This window comes from Akebia trifoliata, chromosome 13 (genome assembly GCF_017979445.1).
Source record: "Akebia trifoliata isolate Shusen 1 chromosome 13, ASM1797944v1, whole genome shotgun sequence".
NCBI classification, from domain to species: Eukaryota; Viridiplantae; Streptophyta; class Magnoliopsida; order Ranunculales; family Lardizabalaceae; genus Akebia; species Akebia trifoliata.
The window spans coordinates 9778165-9798141 of record NC_141387.1 but is presented as its reverse complement, the minus strand read 5'-3'; the positions used below and the strand labels follow the sequence as shown (position 1 = coordinate 9798141).

General features: G+C 39.1%; 2 protein-coding genes across 2 annotated transcripts; one reads left to right on the top strand and one right to left on the bottom strand.

The window, feature by feature from the left end:
• The first annotated feature begins 10952 nt into the window (after nucleotides 1-10952).
• On the top strand, nucleotides 10953-13073 carry LOC147387777 (Peptide-N4-(N-acetyl-beta-glucosaminyl)asparagine amidase A protein). Its single transcript, XM_086420448.1, has one exon. It carries the CDS (start codon nucleotides 11014-11016, stop codon nucleotides 12871-12873), a length of 1860 nt encoding a protein of 619 aa, XP_086276574.1. The 5' UTR covers nucleotides 10953-11013; the 3' UTR covers nucleotides 12874-13073.
• Nucleotides 13074-16940: 3867 nt separating this feature from the next.
• MAX2 (RNI-like superfamily protein) lies at nucleotides 16941-19755 on the bottom strand. The gene is made up of 2 exons (XM_086420446.1): nucleotides 17488-19755; nucleotides 16941-17080 (listed from the first exon to the last, which is right to left on the bottom strand). The coding sequence occupies exon 1, from the start codon at nucleotides 19610-19612 to the stop codon at nucleotides 17489-17491; it is 2124 nt and encodes a 707-aa protein (XP_086276572.1). The 5' UTR covers nucleotides 19613-19755; the 3' UTR covers nucleotides 16941-17080; nucleotide 17488.
• Between the last annotated feature and the right edge of the window lie 222 nt (nucleotides 19756-19977).

Below are 19977 nucleotides of genomic sequence, written 5' to 3'. Positions count from 1 at the left end.
CGTTTTGTAAGATACTCACCCCTGAGTAGGAGTGGCAGTAATTCTGATAATGTCATGGGTAACCTGGTAAACACCCTATTTACTCTGTTGGGTCGTGCCTGCTGGTTCTGCCCGTATGGTGGTGCCTGCTGTGCAACTGGTGGAGGATTTGCCCTGAATTGATTTTGAGGGGGAGGATTCCATGTTGGCGGTGCTGGTGCCCATGAAGTTGTCGGTGTTGGCGGTCTCGGTGCCGGTGAAGGAATGAAGAGGGGTCGGTTTGGCTGTACGTTATTGACCTGAGTCTCTTCCCTCTTCTTTCCTAGAGGCACTGGCTTTCTCTGAGGAGGGATTCCCGTTGTTGCCCCTAGACTCGTGAAATCGAAGATCAGACCGGTTCGGATTTCGTCCTCGACCCTATCTACCACTTGTACTAGGTTCGAGAATGTGCCTGTGGTGTGTCCCACCAGATGAGTGTAGAAGGCGTGCCCTAGTGTTGAGATGAACGTAGTATTCATCTCTTGTTCTGTCATTGCGGGCCTTACTTGTGAGGCAGATTCTCACCATCTCTGGGCATATTCCTTCACTGTCTCCCTCTGCTTCCTTGTCATTTTGGCCATGTCATTTCGATCTAACCCTACATCAGTATTGAACCGGTAATTTTGCCAGAACATTTCGGCTAAGTCTTGCCAATTCTTAATGAGCGAGTGATCTAGTCCAGAAAACCATTTGAGCGCCGGCCCGATTAAGCTCCTTTGAAACAATTGTACCAACAACCTATCATCCTCGCCGTACTGGCACATGGAACCACAATACAATTTCAGATGCGACAGCGGACACCCTACTCCGTTATATTTTTCAAACTCTGGGCATTTGAACTTGGCCGGCAGTTGAGCATTAGGGTAGAAGCACAAATCCTTGAATCGGGTTCCGCTCATAGTGTTGAGGCCCTTCATTCTCCTCATCTCTTCCTGTAGAGATTCGATCTGCTGCGCCAATTTTTCGTCTGTTGCGCTTTTGGCTTTCGTAGCTCTGTACTCGCATTCATCGTCGGGAATGACCACTGGGGGCGGTCGATTCTGCGGAATATAAAGCGGGGGCCCTTGGTATTCAGGTATTGCAGGTGGCATCGTAGTTTGGGGTCCCTGCGGAGGTTGTTCAGGTAACTCTTGATTCGACCCGGATGCGTGCTGTTGTACCGTTTGCCCTTGTAGGATGCTGGCGTTGGCTAACACAGTACTGACTATTTTTTCTTGCCTTTCGATTATCTTTAGTAGTGTTGTTATCTGCGGGTCGATACCTGATGCTTCGGTCACTGGAGGTTGTGTTGGTTCGGAAGAACTCATGGTGACGGCGGATGACCGGAGAAAATAGGGAAGCACTTCTGGCTGCTTGTATTTCTTTCGTTTGGGCACCTGTTGATACAGACAACCAAGTGTTACTATCTTATTCACAAAAAATGAGGATGCATGATGTTTTATTAGATCAGGTAAAGTTGTTTATTGTGAGTTTTTGACGAAATGGTAATTGCTCGCTGCGGAGCTGGTATCAACACAGAGTTGGTAAAATATTTTACAAAAGAATTACATCAGCGCAGGGCTGGCATCGACACGGAGTCGGCATCAACACGGAGTTGGCATCAGCACGGAGCTGGTATCGACACGGAGTCGGAAGAACATTTTGGAAGCAGAATTATCTCAGCACGGAGCTGGCATCGATACGGAGTCGGCATCAACACGGAGTTGGCATCGGCACGGAGCTGGCATCGACGCGGGGTCAGGAAAATATTTTGAAAAAGTAATTTCATCAGCACGGAGCTGGCATCGACACGGAGTCGGGAAAATATATATATACTTTTTTTAAGTGAAATTATCTCAGCACGGAGCTGGCATCGACACGGAGTCGGGAAAAAAAATATATATATATATATATATATATATTTATTTATTAAAGTGAAATTATCTCAGCACGGAGCTGGCATCGACACGGAGTCGGCATCAACATGGAGTTGGCATCAGCACGGAGCTGGCATCGACACGGAGTCGGGAAAACATTTTGAAAAGAAATTAATTCAGTACGGAGCTGGCATCGACACGGGGTCGGAGAAATATTTTTTAAAAAAGTAATTTCTGAGGTAAATCGAGTTGGAATAACTCATATTTTTGGTAGCCTCCAATTCAGTTCTATGAAATCATCGTCGGCCAGGCGGATCTCCAAGGAAGAGGCGGCGCACAATGGCACTCTTAAATCACCTTGTTCCCTGAATAGACGTGGTCTATCCCCCTCGTATCAACAGGGTAAGATCTTTCTAGGCACCGACTTTGATCAAGGACTGCAATTAGTGCTTTCTGAAATCCTTTGTTTTTTATTTTATTTTATTTTTTTTTTTGAATTCCCTTGGATTTGATTGATTGGTTGTTATCTTTGCTAGATCGTGAACTTGGTTCGAAATTGGATCTAGATCCGGGTCTTAGGCCTAGTCAAAACGGATCTAGGTTGTAGTCCTAATTGAAAAGGATTTGGATCTGGGTCTTGGGCCCAGTTGGTATGGATATGGATCTGGGTCGAAGACCCAGTTTGAAATGGATTTGGGTTGTAAACCTAGTTTGAAAACGGATCTAGGTCGTAAACCCAGTTTGAAATGGATCTGGGTTGTAAACCCAGTTTGAAAACGGATCTAGGTCGTAAACCCAGTTTGAAATGGATCTGGGTCATGGACCCAGTTGGATTGGATCTGGGTCGTGAACCCAGTTAGAAATGGGTCTGGGTCATGGACCTAGTTGAGAATGGATCTGGGTCACAACCCAGTTGAAAATGGATCTGGGTCGCAACCCAGTTGAAATGGATCTGGGTCATGGACCTAGTTGGATTGGATCTGGGTCGTGAACCCAGTTGGAAATGGGTCTGGGTCATGGACCTAGTTGAGAATGGATCTGGGTCGCAACCCAGTTGAAAATGGATCTGGGTCGTGGACCCAGTTTGAATGGATCTGGGTCGTGGACCCAGTTGGGTTGGATTTGGGTTGTGGACCCAGTTGAACGGATCTGGGTTGTGAACCCAGTTTGAATGGATCTGGGTCATGGACCCAGTTGGGTTGGATCTGGGTCGTGGACCCAGTTTGAATGGATCTGGGTCGTGGACCCAGTTTGATATGGATCTGGGTCATGGACCCAGTTGGGTTGGATCTGGTTTAGATGGGTACAAGTGGGGACCTGACTCACAAAATTGTTTCGAGTTGGCAAACCCGCAAACTCCTCCGTTCTTTTTTATTTTTTTATTTATTTGTTTTATTTATTTTTATATTTCTATATTTATTTTGTTTATCTATTTTTTTTTCTTGCTTTTGAAAACATTGATTGCCAAAATCCATTTTACTCAATTTGTCCCGAAACTTAGGATTTTCTTAAGGGTGCCATCACCGTTTGATCAATAGTGAGTGGGCCCCTTCAAAAATGGACTGTCGAGTTCATTCGGTAGCGTTGAGTTCACTCTGGTCCGTGTCAATGGCACGGATGTAATTTATCTTTTGTTATCCGTGTCTTGGGCACGGATGAGACATTTTCTGTTTCAACTGTGTTCCCAACATGGATGACACACATTTTAGTGTATCCGTGTCATGGGCATGGACCAGAATGAAATCCAGTTTCTGGAATTTCACAGAACTGTTTCCTTTTGCCCCTGTTTTTCCATGTCGCCCTGTTTTAAGTCCCTTACTCACTGTTTTTCTTTTCTTTTTTGAACATGATGCAACAAGCATTCTCTCCCCTTTACCTAAGGGGAGGTGAGAAAGAAACAAAGATAAATCCTACGGTCTACGTGTGCCTCTTTGGGCTTACAACTTGGGCTTCGAGGCCCGAATACATCAAACACGTACAACTTTGCCTTGGGGGTCGATGTAACATTACAATTTTGTGTCCTAGCTCATCTAGCCGGGCAAATGCATGAGTTTAATAGGTGGCTTCACGGCTACCCGATCTTCAAACCTCGATGCATACCGAAATACACACGTCGTTGGTTGGTGATCGGGTTTGATGTGTTCGTTCCCGACACTTGAAATAACGATCTCAAGCCGTAGAACTACTAAGCATCGGGGCTATGTACATGGGGGGTAGGGTGGCTTGGAAGTGAGGCTATGCTCGCAAGTGCACATGTGCATTCTTTTTTCATTTCTTTTCATCGACCCCCTTACAAATATGTAACAAAAGAAACGAAAGTAAATAGATATTACAATCTTGATCAAGTAAAGAAAACAACTAACACATAAGCAACCAACAAATAATGTTAGTGAATAATAAAAATAAAAATCTATTTATATAATTTTTTTAACAACCGAGTTGTCACGAGGGATGAACCAAAGTCCCCAGTGGAGTCGCCAGCTGTAGCTACGTGGTTTTCGTCGTTATGACGGCCACAACTACTAAATATTGGAATCGCCACCATTCAAGTTGGAAGTGGGTGTGAATGGTCACCCGTGAGGCATTTTTCAAGAAATGACATTTTGACATCTTTAGTGACTCACGATGGATAAAGGGGTGGTCAAACCTTGAGATTTGGGTAAACGGCTCGATTGGAGAAAAAGGAAGGTGTTAGGCACCCTTTTCTCCCCGCCACGGGGCGGTAACCTCTACACAACTCGGCTACTTTGATTTTTAAAAGAAAGTAAAAATTGTACCACGTGGGTGCATTTGTTTCCTAAGTAGGGATTTCATTTTGGCTTGATCATAGGGTCATTTCATTAATGGAAATGACCCTTATGAACCTTAGCCTTGGGGTCCAATCATCAAAAGGGGTAAAATAAAATAGAAGAAGGGGGTGTTAGAAGAGGGAAGAGTAGAAGGTTAGAGAGAGAGAAGGGGGGGGTTTAAGACCCACCTTGTAGCTTCAAGGTTCTCCTTTCTTTTCTTCCCTTCCTTCTTTTTCTATGCTTCTTAAACCCTTAGTATAATATGAGAATGGAATTTCCTTTTTTAGAAGATAGTATGAGAGAGTGGTAGAGAGGAGTAGAGAAAATATTTTTCTTGTGAGACTTGGTGTAACCCTTTTTGGGATGAGAGGAGAAGTATTTATAGGTGTTTGGAGGGGGTTTGGGGGTAGAATGGGGTTAAAATGTGAGAGAAGGGGTAATGACATAGGATTGAGGAGTGAAAGGTGTGAAATTTAAGGTGAAATGGAGGGTAAATGTGTAATGAGTGAAAATGGGTGAGATTTATATCTAAATGGGTTGGATCCTACCCAAATCCATTTGGGTAGAGTGTTTGATGGATTGACATGAGTGATGGTTGGTGGTAGAGTGGGGGTGTAAGGGGGTGGTTTTAGAGACTGAGTGTTAGGTTGGTTGATGAGGTGAGGTGTGTAGATTTAGGAGGATGGGTTGTGTAAGAGGTTGTTAAGTTGGTTTTTGGGAGGAGAAAGGAAATGATGCCATGTGGCAATCATGATTAGGGGGTGAGGAATGAGATTGGTTGATTGGTTGGTGGGGGTTGTTTGATTAGAGAGAGAGAAATGGGTTAGTTGATTGATGATGAATGAAGTATGGGTTGAGTTGATTTTATTGGAGTGTTTTAGGGAAGGTGATGGGTAGAGGTATGGGTGGTGATGTGGGTGGTTGATGATATTAGATAATGGTGATGGATTAGGGTATGGGTGGAGGTGTGGGTGGTAGTTGATGTTAGAGGATGGGGATAGGTTAGGTTAGGGTAGGGTATGGGTTGAGGTGATTTTAGAGAGAGATGAGATGGGTTAGATGAGTTGTTTAGAGCATGGTGATGGGAGTGGGTGATTGGATAAGGGAGGTGAAGGATGGTAATGACAAGTGTCATCTTTTGATGTTGAGGGGTTGATTGGTTGATGTGGGTAAGGGTTGATGGGTATGGGTTGGATAGTGAATTGGGTATGGATAGTGGTTTATGGGCTTTTAATGTATTGGGCTTGGGTTTAGAAGGGTTGTGGGTTGTTTTGGATTGGATATCGGATTTGGAGATGGAACGGTGAAGGTTGGATGAAGGGGTAGGCATCCCAAGTCTCACATTTTATTATTTTGAATTTTTTTTATTTGAAATTATTGATTTAATCAAAAATGCCACGTGTTGGCTAATCGGGCTTTTGGGCCCGTTGGGAAATTTATCGATTTTTGTATGTAAGCGCGGGGCGATGATGTTGAACAGCTGTAGGATGGGCCACAACCCTTCTTTTCGGGTCCTCGAGACCACGGGGTGGTCTTAGGGGTGTTGATTTAACCGTAGTTTCCACTTTTGATGTTTTGGGCCTTAGTGGCCCGTTGGCCCCCTTTTGTTGGGAAATCGGTATTTCGCATGGAGCGGGGTAGATGGGAGTGTGCCGAACCCTTTTGGTGGGCCTACTAACCCATTGAGAGGTGTTAGGGCTTGGGTTTCGGCGACAATATCATTTTTCGATGATTCGGGCCATTGAGGCCCGTGGGTCGAATTTATTGAAACATTATTGTTTTTGGGCCCTTTTAAGTGAGGGCCCGTTCAAATTGAGGTGTCTACAGACACAAATAATTAAGTCTCATTGGTTCAGACTACCCATTGTATGTGAATCCACCACTTTGAAAATACGATTAGTTTTTTTTCTCCATCTTCCCAAAATAAAATGAGAGGGTATAAAATCAATGTCATGGCAAAGAAAATTGTTTAGAAAATGTCGACAAAGTATTCTAATAAATTCAAATTTCTTGCATTTGCACGTACCCTTTTATGTTTCCAAATTAAATTCAATCACAAACTCTTTAAATGCACCAAACTTAGTTTTCACAACATACATTCGATATCTACCATCAATTGCTCGTTCTTCTTCAATTTTATAATTTATCACATTCATCCATTTGTCCTTGAATTTCTCAAACAAATTTATGGTGTAAACGTTTGTTGCATTATTCAAAAGTAATGTGTTATATTTGACACATTGAAAACTATGTTCTGAATACAAATTATTTTTATTCTCATTATCTGCATTCTTTTTCAAAGTTTGCTCATGTTTAATAATAAATTCTTTAAGATTTGATTTCAAATTAAGGAATTCATCAAAAAAATAAAAAAGAATTAATACTTTCACTGAACCCGATGGTATAAATGGGCACCCATGACTCTCATATTTCAAACAATTGTTGTAGACATTCATTTTGTTCCAAATTATTTTTCTCGATCACATCATTTTACCCCCTTTCAAAGTCCTCCTTAGTGTACGTTCACCAAATACATTTTTGCATTTTATTCTTGAATTCATAATTATTAAAGTATACATGTGATAATTTCTCAATGTGCCATATAACAAGACGATGGCAGGTGTTTAGAAAAACGTTAGTAATCATGTTTCTCATTATCAAATCTTGATCAATGATTATTAATTTTGAACATTATCCTTTCATTAATTCTAACCAATTCTCAAACAACGATACGAAGGTCACCTCAGTCTCATCTTGTAAAAGTGTACCCTCAAATTTAATAGACTAGTAATGGTTGTGTACTCCAGTAAAAGAGACGAATAGCATATCATACCTGTTTGTATGATAAGTTGTATCGAATGTCACCATATCCCAAAAAACATTAATATGTCATTCATGACCTAGCATCAACCAAAAGAAATTACTCTCCTATCGTCATCACATTGTATTGCATAAAAAATCATGGGCTTTCAAGATGTTTTCGTTTGAAGTGCAAGAGCACTGACAATGCATCTCCCCCTTTTAGCTACTTATGTCTAATATTTTTCAAATGGTTGTAATAATCCCTATTATTGAAATCGATCATATCACCAGTAAGGATTGCTAAAACTTTACTAACTGGCATGTTTTCTCTATGTTTTACACAAAGAACATATTAATTGATTCTAAACAACAAATGGTATTGTGAATGACCTATTAAATTTGAGGGTTTGCAACTATTGTTTTCATATAACAAATCAAATAATGAAATTTAAAACAACCAACATGTAAGATAGGGTTTACAGAAGCATTAATAAAGATCACTAAATCACAGATTTTTCATTACAAAAGTTTCAATGAAGATAGGGTTTACAGAGAGAATGGTTACCTTATTGCTAAATAGCTCTAGCAGAATCTTCCCTTCTAAGTTTCAAAAATGAAAATAGTTCAAATCTTTGATTTTTCGTAATCGAGAGGGAGTGGAGATCTTAGATGAGAGAGAGAACTTCAATAGGGTTATCTTCACGATGTCAGTGAGTGAGAGAAAGAACAATTCAAAACTCTAGTTTTTCATTGTCGAAAGAGAGCTTCAATCAACTTTTGGTAGACATGTGATGTCAGTACGAGAGCGTAAATAATCCAAGGGTTAGGGTTCTTCACTTTACGAGCTTCAATGGATGTTAGAGAGAGAAGAAGAAGAAGAAAATTGTGAAGAAGATGAGTTGCAGATCTCAGACGAACCAAGAGAGAGAGCTTCAATCAACTTTAGGGTTTGTAGATCTTAAAAAAGTGAAGAGGGAAAGAGGCCAGATCTCTTTTGTTAATAGATTGATTTTAAAAAAAATGGGAAGGTATTTGCAAATGCCTTAAAATTGAAAACTGAATGATGCGCACTAGTTGTAAGTCACGTTTTCACTTTAGGACGAGATCTGGTCGTCAACAATGTCAGATCTAACTATCATAATCCATCGATTTTCAATCTAGGTTCTAATGTGTCTGTCGAACTGCTCTTATATACATGCCAACAATTTGGCCAAAACATTTTGTCCTACATGGGTTAGAAGTTTCAGAATGGGCTAATGTTTTGTGAGCATAATCTATATGATCAGGAAATCATCTTCACCAAAAATCAGCCAATTCCGGAATTTCTAACCCCATCTTTATGAGTTGAAGAATCGTGGACCATCCATTTTTTGTAAACCACTTTTGATGAGGCTTAAAGTTTCAGAATTTTCTGATTTTTGGTGAGAATGATCTCTTCATCATAGAGATCATCCTCACCAACAATTAGCCTATTTTGAAACTTCTAACCCATGTAGGACAAAACATTAACCAAATCATTGGCACCTGAACGGCTCCCTATATATATACCACGTTTATATATATTTTTTTAGGTTTTCTATTGATATTTATGTTCAAGATAAGAAGGATATTATTTCTCTATTGCAAGAGATTGAATTCAAGAGTTCTTAAGACTAGAATTAGTAATTATTTATGTTATAAGTTAGGAATAAAATTTGAAGCTATTTAGAACTATATTTAGTAATTATTTATGTTTAGAACCCAAATGATAGGAGAAACAAGATAAAGGATAAGCACTTTGAGATTCAAAAGTTAATTTAGAATCAACCTACAAGCATCACCCTAGCAGAAGAAGATCTAAAGCTCTGATAGATTACAAAAGGGAGTTGGATTTGGAGAAGAACTTCTATAGACAGAAATCCAGGATCTAATGGTTTAAAGGAGAAAAGAACCCCAAATTTTTTTACATCTCAGTTGCATCCAAAATTGAGCCAAATGGAATTTCAATTCTGGAGACCATCCAATAAATTATTGTCTCAGATGTGGGAAGGATAGGTGATTGGGCAGCCCAAAAAGATAGATTTGGGGTCAGATTTTTTATTGCATATTGGGACATTATTGGAGAAGATATTTATGTTGTAATTGGATTTTTTTTCCCACCATGGTAAATTGTTGAAACAAGTGGGTAGACAATCTAGGTTTCATTTAAGAATAATAAAAAGCTTGGTTACTTATACCCACTATTTAGTCTCTTTACACCCACTTACTCTTTGTGCCTCCTTAAAATTCCTTTCCATTTTTTTTCAATTACTCTGTGCACCCACCATCCCAGTCCCAACTGAACTTTGTGTTTGATATGTGTGGGTTTCAAGTAGGATTTTGCTATACAAAAAAGCAATGGCTAGTGTTAAAGGGGTCAACAATTTAGCTTGGACGTCCACATATTTTTTTTAAAACCAAATTTTTGTTTGAGTGGGGGCACCCACACATTTTTTTTGAAAAGTTTAGCTAGTCTTGACAGGACCGTGTAACATGGCCTTAATTGTGTTAACAGGATCTTGTCGACACTGCTTAAAAAAACTTTATGATCTCCTGTTGATGCTGCTTAAAAAAACTTTCTAATCTCATGTTAACAAAGGTGATTTTTTTTTTTAATAAAAAAAATTTTGCTAGTGTCGACAAGGTCTTATTGACATGGCCTTAATGGTATTGATATTGTCTACAAAAAAACTTTCTAATTAATGGTGTCCATGTGATTGTGGGTTCCCCTGGTAAACTCAATAAGTCAAAAATAAAACATGGATGCCCGCCCTACATGGGCACACTTAACACAAGTGAAAAGCGATACCCTTAGAAATTTCCATTAGCAAAGTAGGTTAGAAATGTTCATGAAAACCTTAAACTCTTGGTATAGGAGTTAGGAAATCTCGACAAAAAAAAAAAAAAGAAAAAATCAAATTAAATTTCATTTGATAGTTAGTACCAAAATTTTTAAAAGAGATTAAGTAGGACCGTGATAGAACTCAATGGGTTCCCACCGATGGCCTAATCGATAAGTTCTTACTGAAGCAATAAGTGGGCGCATTGAACACAAAATGGTGGGTGCAACTTAATGAGTTATTATCAACTGCCCGTGTTCTTCTCCTGTCCAGATCCATCCCTCTTTGTTGTCCCCGTGGGAGTAGGAGTAGCTTCCAATTCCAGCTTTGCAATCACTTTCTTTCCCTTTCAAACCCCAATTCATCCTAATGATTCTATCTTTCATAAAAATCAAACAAAAACCTAAAAAAATAAAAATGACTAATGCTAAGGTGACAATAGGATTTACTGCGATTCTCACATTTCTGACGTGGAGATTTGTAAATAATTGAAGATGTTTTTTTTTTTTAAATCGTATACGAAGGAAATACATCTATGGCTATCACATCAACGCAGTGAAAATCACAGTGAAAAGACAAAGTCCCAAGTTATTCTCAAAAATTAAAAATAATAATAATAATAATCCAACATTGTTTCCTCCAAAACAATTAGATCTCAAAAACAAGGGAGAAAGAAGCCAAACAGCAACAATGGCTTCTTCTTCTTCTCTTTTTGCTCCCTTTCTCTTCTCTCTCTTCCTTCTCTACCAAGCTTTCTCTTCCAATGCAAATCTCCACCAAACAAAGCTCTTGAGATCACAACTCCTCTCCCAAACCCCACCACCCCAAGACACCCCCATCACTACTTATTTCCAAGTAACCAAACCCATCAAACTACCAAAAACTAAACCATGTTCTTCTCTTATCCTTCAACATGATTTCGCCTACACATACGGTAAACCACCTGTTCTTGCTGATTACAAGCCCCCCACTTACTGCCCATCTCAGAATTTTTCCAAAATTGTACTTGAATGGAAAGCAACCTGTAAAGGAAGGCAATTTGATCGAATTTTCGGTGTTTGGTTGGGCGGCGTTGAGCTTCTTCGGAGTTGCACGGCAGAACCCAGAGCCACTGGAATCATTTGGACCGTCCAGAAGGATATTACGAGGTACTCTTCGCTGCTTAAGAGTCCCCAAACATTAGCAGTTTATCTTGGTAATCTTGTTGATTCTACCTACACTGGAATCTACAATGTTACTATAACAATCCATTTTTTTCCTGCTAAAATATCTCACAATGTCGATAAGCAGAATTCAGGGAAATTGGATTCTGGGTTTGGTTCCCCTGCTGATTTGATACTACCCATTTCGAGAAACCTCCCTTTGAATGATGGGTTGTGGTTTTTGGTTGAGAATTCGACCGATGTTCAGTTGAAGGAGTTTAAGATACCTCAAAATGCTTATAGGGCAGTGTTGGAGGTTTACGTTTCGTTCCATTCGGATGATGAGTTTTGGTATGGGAATCCTCCTAATGACTTCATAATCGCGAACAATCTTACGGGCACTCCTGGAAATGGACCTTTTAGGGAGGTTGTTGTTAGTCTAGATGGAAAGCTAGTCGGCGCTGTCTGGCCTTTTACCGTGATCTACACTGGTGGGGTCAATCCCCTCCTCTGGAGACCTATTACTGGCATAGGATCTTTTGATCTCCCTTCGTACGATATCGAGATTACTCCATTTCTAGGAAATATTTTGGATGGAAAGCAACATGAATTTGGGTTTCGTGTTACGAATGCTTTGGACGTGTGGTACATAGATGCCAATTTGCATCTTTGGTTGGATAGTAAGAGAATGAATACCAAGGGAGGCTTGATTGGATACAGTTGCCCACCTCCTTTAATCTCCTTGGTTTCGGATTTTAAAGGTTTAAATGGGACTTTCCTTACTACCTCAAGTCGATCCATTTCTTCGACCGGATGGGTACAGTCCTCTTATGGGAAGATCAAGACCCATTCATTCCAAGAATTCAGTTTCACAAACTCGATGAAGTTTGGAAAGAATGGAAATTTGCAAATTGTGACTCAAACAATAGATACCAATCGCACTGTTTATGCTGAACTCTCATCTTATGTGCACTCGGTCAAACTGATTCAAAACTTTCCCTTTTATTTGTATACCGACAATGTGGATCAAGGCAATGGTAGCTATGCTTCGGTTGCAAACCTTTCATTGGGATACAACGAGGAGAGGTTTTCAGGAGTCCAGTATGATTCTTTGGTTAACTCTCTCAAAAACTTGCAGAATGGAGAGGGTTACATGCTCGTCAAGGGAAACTTGGTGGTCAGTGGATTGGGGAGTACTCAACAAGTATACAAATATGATGGTATTGGGGATTGCTACTTTAGGAATGTGAGCAGTACGAACTACACTATTTTCCATGATAAATCGGGAGATTCTTGTAGTGAGAAACTAAGGTCCGGGCCAAGCTTTGTATTTAGCAGTTGGAGACCTTTTGCTGCTCAGATGGCCTTTCTAACATCTGATTTGCATGATCAAAAGAACGGGGTTTAGATTAAACGATTTAAGCTGAATTAAAAAAACAAAAAAACAAAAAAACAAAAAAAGATTTCGCCTAACTCTTTTGAGATGTTTCAGAGGAGATTTGCAGTACGACTGCACCCAATTAGCAGCATGTCATTGTGATCTAGAGACTATAATGTTGAAACTGTTTTTCGTGATATATCAATGGCTGTTTATCCTTTGCTTTGAAATAGGTTGGTTGTTTCTTTCCTTCAAATATCCAATGGATATGGTAACAAAATATCCTTCATTGATGTATGTTTTGTGCTCAACATTTCAAAGTTTCATTATGGCATACCCATGAGATGATCTATATATTTTTCATCTTCATTTTTTTGTTTGCTTTTTTTTTTTCTAAACATCATGATCATTGGATCAGGACCAACACATTTTGTACAATATGGGTAATGGGTATGACAAATATCCCATTTTATAAAAGTTTTAATGGGATAGGTGGTCATCAATTGATCCTTGTTTTTACAACATGAAACTTTTACTAATTTACTTATCTTTCTGATCATGTTAAATAAAGTAATGAACTGAATTAGGAAGTCCATTGCCACTACAAAGATGGCGAATCGTCTTTCATTCTTTCTTTTGGTGTGTATCGAATAGGCTTTATTGGGGATTGGCTTTTGAGACTTTGAGAGGAACTAGAGACATTGTGGATGACTAATGTGGTTATATGTCAGGGACGTCAACCATCTAATAACCCTTTATAGCTAGACAAATGGTGGGGGAGCTTAGAAAAACAAGGAAGGATCTCTTCCTGGTTCTCATTGACATAGAGAAAACATATTGCAGAGTACCTGGAGAGTTAATTTAGTGGTCATTGAAAAAGAAATGTGTCAAAATGGGTGGTGAGATAAATAAGTTATTGGTTGCAATTGCTTTACATCAGGATTCGGACCTGATTCAATAGTGAGTCTCTTGGAGCATTTTACTTTTAGGTGGCATGGTGTAGTTGATGAAACTAGAGGAGCCAATACAAAACTAGAACTCTGAAGTGTTGCTTTGGAGTATAAGGGTTTTAGAATGAGTTAGACCAATAAAGGGCACTTGAGCCCAACTTTAGTAAGCACACACGTAGAAATGAGGCATAGTAAAAAAAATTGATGGCTAGGAAATACTCAAAAGTGACCATTTTCGTTATTTTGCTTTTATTCTCCATAGGGATGAAGATATCAGAAGATGATGTTGGCAAAGAACTAGAACTGGATGGTTAACACGAAAGTGTGTTTCTGTAGGGTTATGTAAGCGACCTATCCCACTCGAATTGAAAGGAAAATTTTACAAGAAAGTAAAATTTCAACATGCTTTACGGAGTTAGCTGTTGGACAATCAAGAACTTTTTTATAGATTTGAGTGTAATTGAGATGAAGATGTTGAGATGGACGTGTGGAAAGACTGGGAAAGATAAACTCAGAAATGAATGCATCATGAAAAGCAGTTCAATAGGTCATAATAAGTTAAGGGAAAGTTGATTTAGATGTTTAATCATGTGTGATAAAAACCAATACATGCTCCAATTAGAAGGATCATTCAAGTTAAAGGTTCTAAATCAGCAAGAAGTATACCAAAGAGGATGTGGGTTTGGGTAGTAAGTCCAGATATAAACATACTTGAGTTAATAAAAAATATGGGTTTAGATAGAATTGATGGGTTGAACTTGATTCAACCGACCCAGATTTTTAGGACAGGTCTTTGATGATGATGGATTAACCATTTTTTCCAGTTTGAAAGTGTGGTTGCAGGGAAACATATTTCCAGAATTAAGTTATGAGTTGTGCTGGAGTGACCTCAAGATTGTACCTCACATTGCACATCCTGACATGAAACTTGGAGATACAATCTTGAGGTCACTTTGGTATTATTCTTAAGTTATTGGTTCCAATTAGATGGTTTTAAATTCAGAAGCAACCAGTCCAAATTTTACCACAAAAGACTAATTGATTAGTCTCTTTTCGTATCTGTCGACTACTTCAATCTTTGTATATTATTGGCAAAATCTCAACTACCCATTTTAGTGTTGGATGGAAGTTACCTTAATTACAGAGGCAAGAATAGAATGAAAAGAATTCTAGATCTTCAGTATCCCTCATTGCTCTAATCTTCTTGTCCATGATTTCTTTGTTGTGTAAATGTCTTGTATTCTGTTGGCGCTGTGCAGAGCTGTGCTAAGGAGTATGAGAAGGGCAATTGTGTAATAATTTTTTAAGGGGTTTTCTATTTTTGGGGGATTGTGTTTTGGTGGGTTTGATAACTCTCGGTTATATAAATAGAAATCTCTAGGGCTGTAAAACTTAAGAGAGAAAATAGTGATTGTTCTTGTTCTTCCGTGGACATAGGCACACTGCCGAACCACGTAAATCCCTGTATTTTATGCGGTTGTGTTATCTTTGCGATTGCGATTTTTTCACAATCTTCACCCACTTTGGTTCTACAGCAACCTACATTTAGAACCAAATGTATAAATATTTTGGGAGAAAAGAGGGAAAAAGTTTTTATGTTGATTTCCCGATCGACTACTGACATTCATTGTTTTATTTATTTATTTTGCTGCTAAGTTACTGACATTAATTGAATTATTTTTCGTGTTCTATTTACTACTACATTTGCTGGTTTGGAATGGGCGCCACTATCCCAATCTAGATCTTGCCAGGTTCTATTGATCATGTCCCCTTCCCAACACGGAACTCTCTCTTAACTTATTTTGAAGGATAATACAATATCTAAAACTACATTGGCAGGCAGAACAGGCAATGGATGAGTGAAATTTTTTTTTATGGCTAGTTGGAACTATTGATGACACTGTTATTGAAGGTCAGCTGAGCCATGACCCTATGCTTCAGAGAATGAGTTTGATGAAAGCTCCTTGCATGACAAACTATGCAAAGCGTGCAGCGATAGAAATGACATTGGAGACACGGATTTTTTTTATTTTTTTTCATTATGATAAAATGTTAAATGTCCTCTGGCCCGCTAACACTACCATATTAAAATCCCTAGAAGTCACCTATCAAATTCATTGTTTGTTTGAGTATTGATCCGAACAACCTACCTAGAAGATTAGTGGGCCAAAATACATTCCACAAGACGTTAGAGCGTTTGATATCGAGTTTTTTGTGGTCAGGAAGCCAAGAAATTCATGCCTCTGATGACACATTCATCTCTTCGTGCTTTGCATAGCCTTCTTTTGGTAAGAGGTCGCATCAAACTCAATTACTAAACTTCGTAGTCAATATTGCAAGATTCACGAAGTTGGAATTTCGAATACCTAACCATGGGACCAACTTGGTCAATCAAATAATGGACAAAATAAGAGTGCATCATTATCATCGAAACCTTATCCCAAAGATTTAATTATGTCTAGAGCCACGCCTTCTATTAGTGAGTGTGAAGTCAGTTATTCACCCCTAATAATGCATGCCCAATTGTCATGGTGTATTGTTTCGTATAACTTTGGAATATTTCTGTCAGAGATCTTTGTTTCGGCCGGGATTGATACCAGACATTACCATATAATCTTGGATTGTCTAACATGAGATAATATTGATTTTCTCTTGATCGAAATAATACTTTTAAGACGAGAAAAATTTTTCTTGGAAAGAAAAATGATTACATCAAAGGGTTCGAAGTTTCAGAATGGATTATTTATTTGTGAGAATCTACATGTCACAAAGAATCAACCCTTCACTAATCTGCATGCATGAATAGGGCAATTAGTTTTCCCAAAGATTTTGGATCTACTAAATGAATCCTGTTACTCCATTCAGTTCTATGTAGCCATGACTTCATCTAAGTCTGGGCTTTCGCAAAATAACCAACTAAATCTAAAACATGCATCTGCGTCTAAGTTGTTCTGAACAAATTTGCATGTCCGGATGCTAAATCAAAGAATTTTTATTTTGGCAATTGAATGGTACTTACTTTCATTGATTGAATCTTAATGACTATAGTTCTATGCTAGCAATCAAATAGGATATCATCTTCAGATTTTTCGATTTTGGATTCTCAACAGGAACGATCGATGTTCAAACAATGGACCTATCGATCAAACAATGGACCGCTGCTGAACTCATCCACAATGAACCTTTCAAAGACAATGTTGTGTGCTTGGCCTTGGGGCTGTTAGTTCGTGACCTATAGATTCTCTTTCATCCTGGTATTCCTCTCCTTCCAAATCTCCCAGCAAAAACTGCAAATTTAAAACAAATATATATATTTGAAATACTATTTATAGAACAGAGTCTTAATTGATCAAAGAAGGGTCCAAATCACGTCAAAGGACGGAAAAAGAAAACACCCCAACAATGAAGAAGTTGGTTTACACATTATTTGAAGCAATTAAGTGATCAACATTAAGGATTTTGTCCAAAGCTGTTGGGGGGAATTCTCTCCCACTGAAATTCATTTGTGTGTTGTGTAGTAAAGCATTGTAGAGATGCTAATGTTGTAAATTAGATAAAACAGATCATTTGTCATAAAATACACCTCTGTCTCTCTCTCAAAATACAAGTTTTCAAAACATATCAAAATCTGTTGAAAGATTATGCCCAACTGTTTAAAAATAAAAATAAAACTAGCTTGAAACTAAAATTGGACCTCAATCGAGGATCTCTCGTTGATTAAACGCCTCTTCAAACCGCCTACACGATTCAATCCGCATCTCCGTACTCATATCATCTTCGGGCGCAGGATAATAATCAGCTCTCAATTGCACATCTCTTAGATTCACGATTCTATGAAGAAATGTCATGAAATGCTCATGAGCAGTCCCATGGATGAAAAGTTTCCTTAAACTTGTACACTCTGCAAGCAATCCTGCTGCAGGAAGAGAAATACTTCTCTGATTAACATCTCTATCTTGAGGTGGCCAATAATCAAGCTCATTAAGATTCAAAAACACAATCCCATTAAGGAAAAATCTCTCCCATAAACTCAAATCCATGTGTCCAGTTGGAGCTGTTAGAGCATAACCTATTGCATCCCCACAATCAAGCTTCATCTTCAACAATTGGGGATATATTTCAAGGGATCCCAATCCGAATGCTTCTTCCGTCGGCCTTTGACACACCCTACAATCTCCTTCAACTCTAATCTTAATTTCCTCCAATACAGGACAACTATCTAGTCCTGCTAATCTTAGAGGAGTCAATAACTCGCCCACAGCGATCCAAAGCGAAAGATATTGAAGCCGATCCCAACTTTTGTACCCGTAACCGCTGCAATTGATTTCGGTCGAGTACTTGCATTTCTTCTTCTTGCTCGAATCATCCCAATTGCCGCCTCGCTTTGCAGCATCAAAATCACATTTTAATTCTAGAATTGGGCTCGACGTGCTTGCCTCCTCGTCTTTGGATTCATTGAGGTCGAAATCGTTCAAGATTTGTCTCGAACTCTCATTAAGATCAAGTCCATCCCATACACAATCTATATGCAATCTTTGAATTCTTCTTCGAATAGGTTCCAATGCCCGTAATGTAGAGGCAGCGTTGAGATTCTTGCAACACGAGATCTTCACATCCACGAGGGTCCGCCGAAGCACACAAGCGAGATTTTTTAAACCGATCTCTGTAATCTTCTTGCAACCCTGAATTTCGAATTTCGCCAACTTTGGGCAGCCAAGGCAGATTGCCATCAAATCCGAATCAGTTAAATCCGCGGAATTCTTGATGCTTAAGGACTCCAATCCTTCACAAACAACAATGCCACCTTGATTCGATCCGACGGATTTACAAATCCCATGAAATTGTCCAAGTTTCAAAGATTTCAACTTTGGGCATTTCAATTTCAACATCTCCAATGCAAACCCACTATCCCTAACATTCTGACAAACATCAAGAACCAATATTTCAAGCAAAGGAAGACCAGAGAAGAGTTCCTTGAGCGTCTCTTGGGTTATCCCGGCGTCTTCGGGGGTGAACCCATCGTGGTCCGGGTCACCCCTAACGTTTGACAAAGACGAAGTATCGGCTAAGTGAAGATGAGATAAAAGTGGGCACTTAGAAGCAAGAGCCAACAAAGCTTCGTCTCCAACAAAATCAATGTACCTTGGATCAAACATACAACCTGCAAGAAACCCATTAAGATTCGGGCAAGAAGACGTGATTACGACAAGCTCGTGAGACTTAAAACCCTCGAAGGACGAAAGGGTAAGAAGATTAAGGAAAGTTAGCGAAGCAGAGACAGAAGGGTAAGCTTGTAAAGCTGGAGGTAAATCTTCAGACCAACAATAGAAGTGAGAGAGATCAAGAGAAGTAAGAGAACTACAGTGTTGAAATAAAGGAATAAAATCAGAACCGATTGGTGAGGGTAACCTTTGGTGCCATCTAACGAGCTTTACATGGCGAAGATTAGGCCAATGAGGAGCGAGATTTTGGAGAGTTGAAGGTGTTCGAGCGTAAACTGTGAGAGAATCAACATCAGGGAAGATACGACGAAGGAATTGAGGTAGGAGAGAAGGGTGAGGTGAACCCCATGGAGAGAGGAGAGAGATATCGAGATTTTTTACAGATTCAAAACAAAAAGGAATCATGGAGAGGTTTCGAACGTTGCCTCGAATGGCAAGAGTTGTCCTTGTGGATCGTTCTGTATATCGCCATTTTTGACACACAAGAGACATAGAGTTTCGAGTTCTGGTGTCGAGAATTAAAGAGAAGATGTTTAAGAGAATTACGTCTGGAAGGTCATCCAGATTTGTGTTTCTGCTCATGACTCTGGATTCCATCTTCACCACACCAGAGAAAGAAAAAAAAAATTCTCGATTGGTATTTTGGGATTTTAGAGAGGAGAAAAGGGGACTTTGTTGAGTTTTGGTTTGGGTGTTTGGAAGTAGAGATGATGTAGATTGAAGATTGGTCTTTGGAGAGAGAGAGAGAAGATGATGAAGAAGAGATACAGTAGTAATGGTTATGGGAACTGCTGGTTTTGTCGCTATATGAGGTGCCCATGTGATCTTAATCCATTTGCCCTTTTTTTTTTCATTAAATAATTTACTTTTACCCTTTTTTATTTATGTTAATTTCAATTATTTGGTTGTAAGCCTAACTCATTATTTATCTCTTTAATTTTTTTTTTAATAATGTTTAAAAA

Coding starts and splice junctions, on each gene's coding strand:
- LOC147387777 (XM_086420448.1), top strand. CDS start 11,014: ATGGCTTCTTCTTCTTCTCTTTTTGCTCCCTTTCTCTTCTCTCTCTTC.
- MAX2 (XM_086420446.1), bottom strand. CDS start 19,612: ATGGAATCCAGAGTCATGAGCAGAAACACAAATCTGGATGACCTTCCA.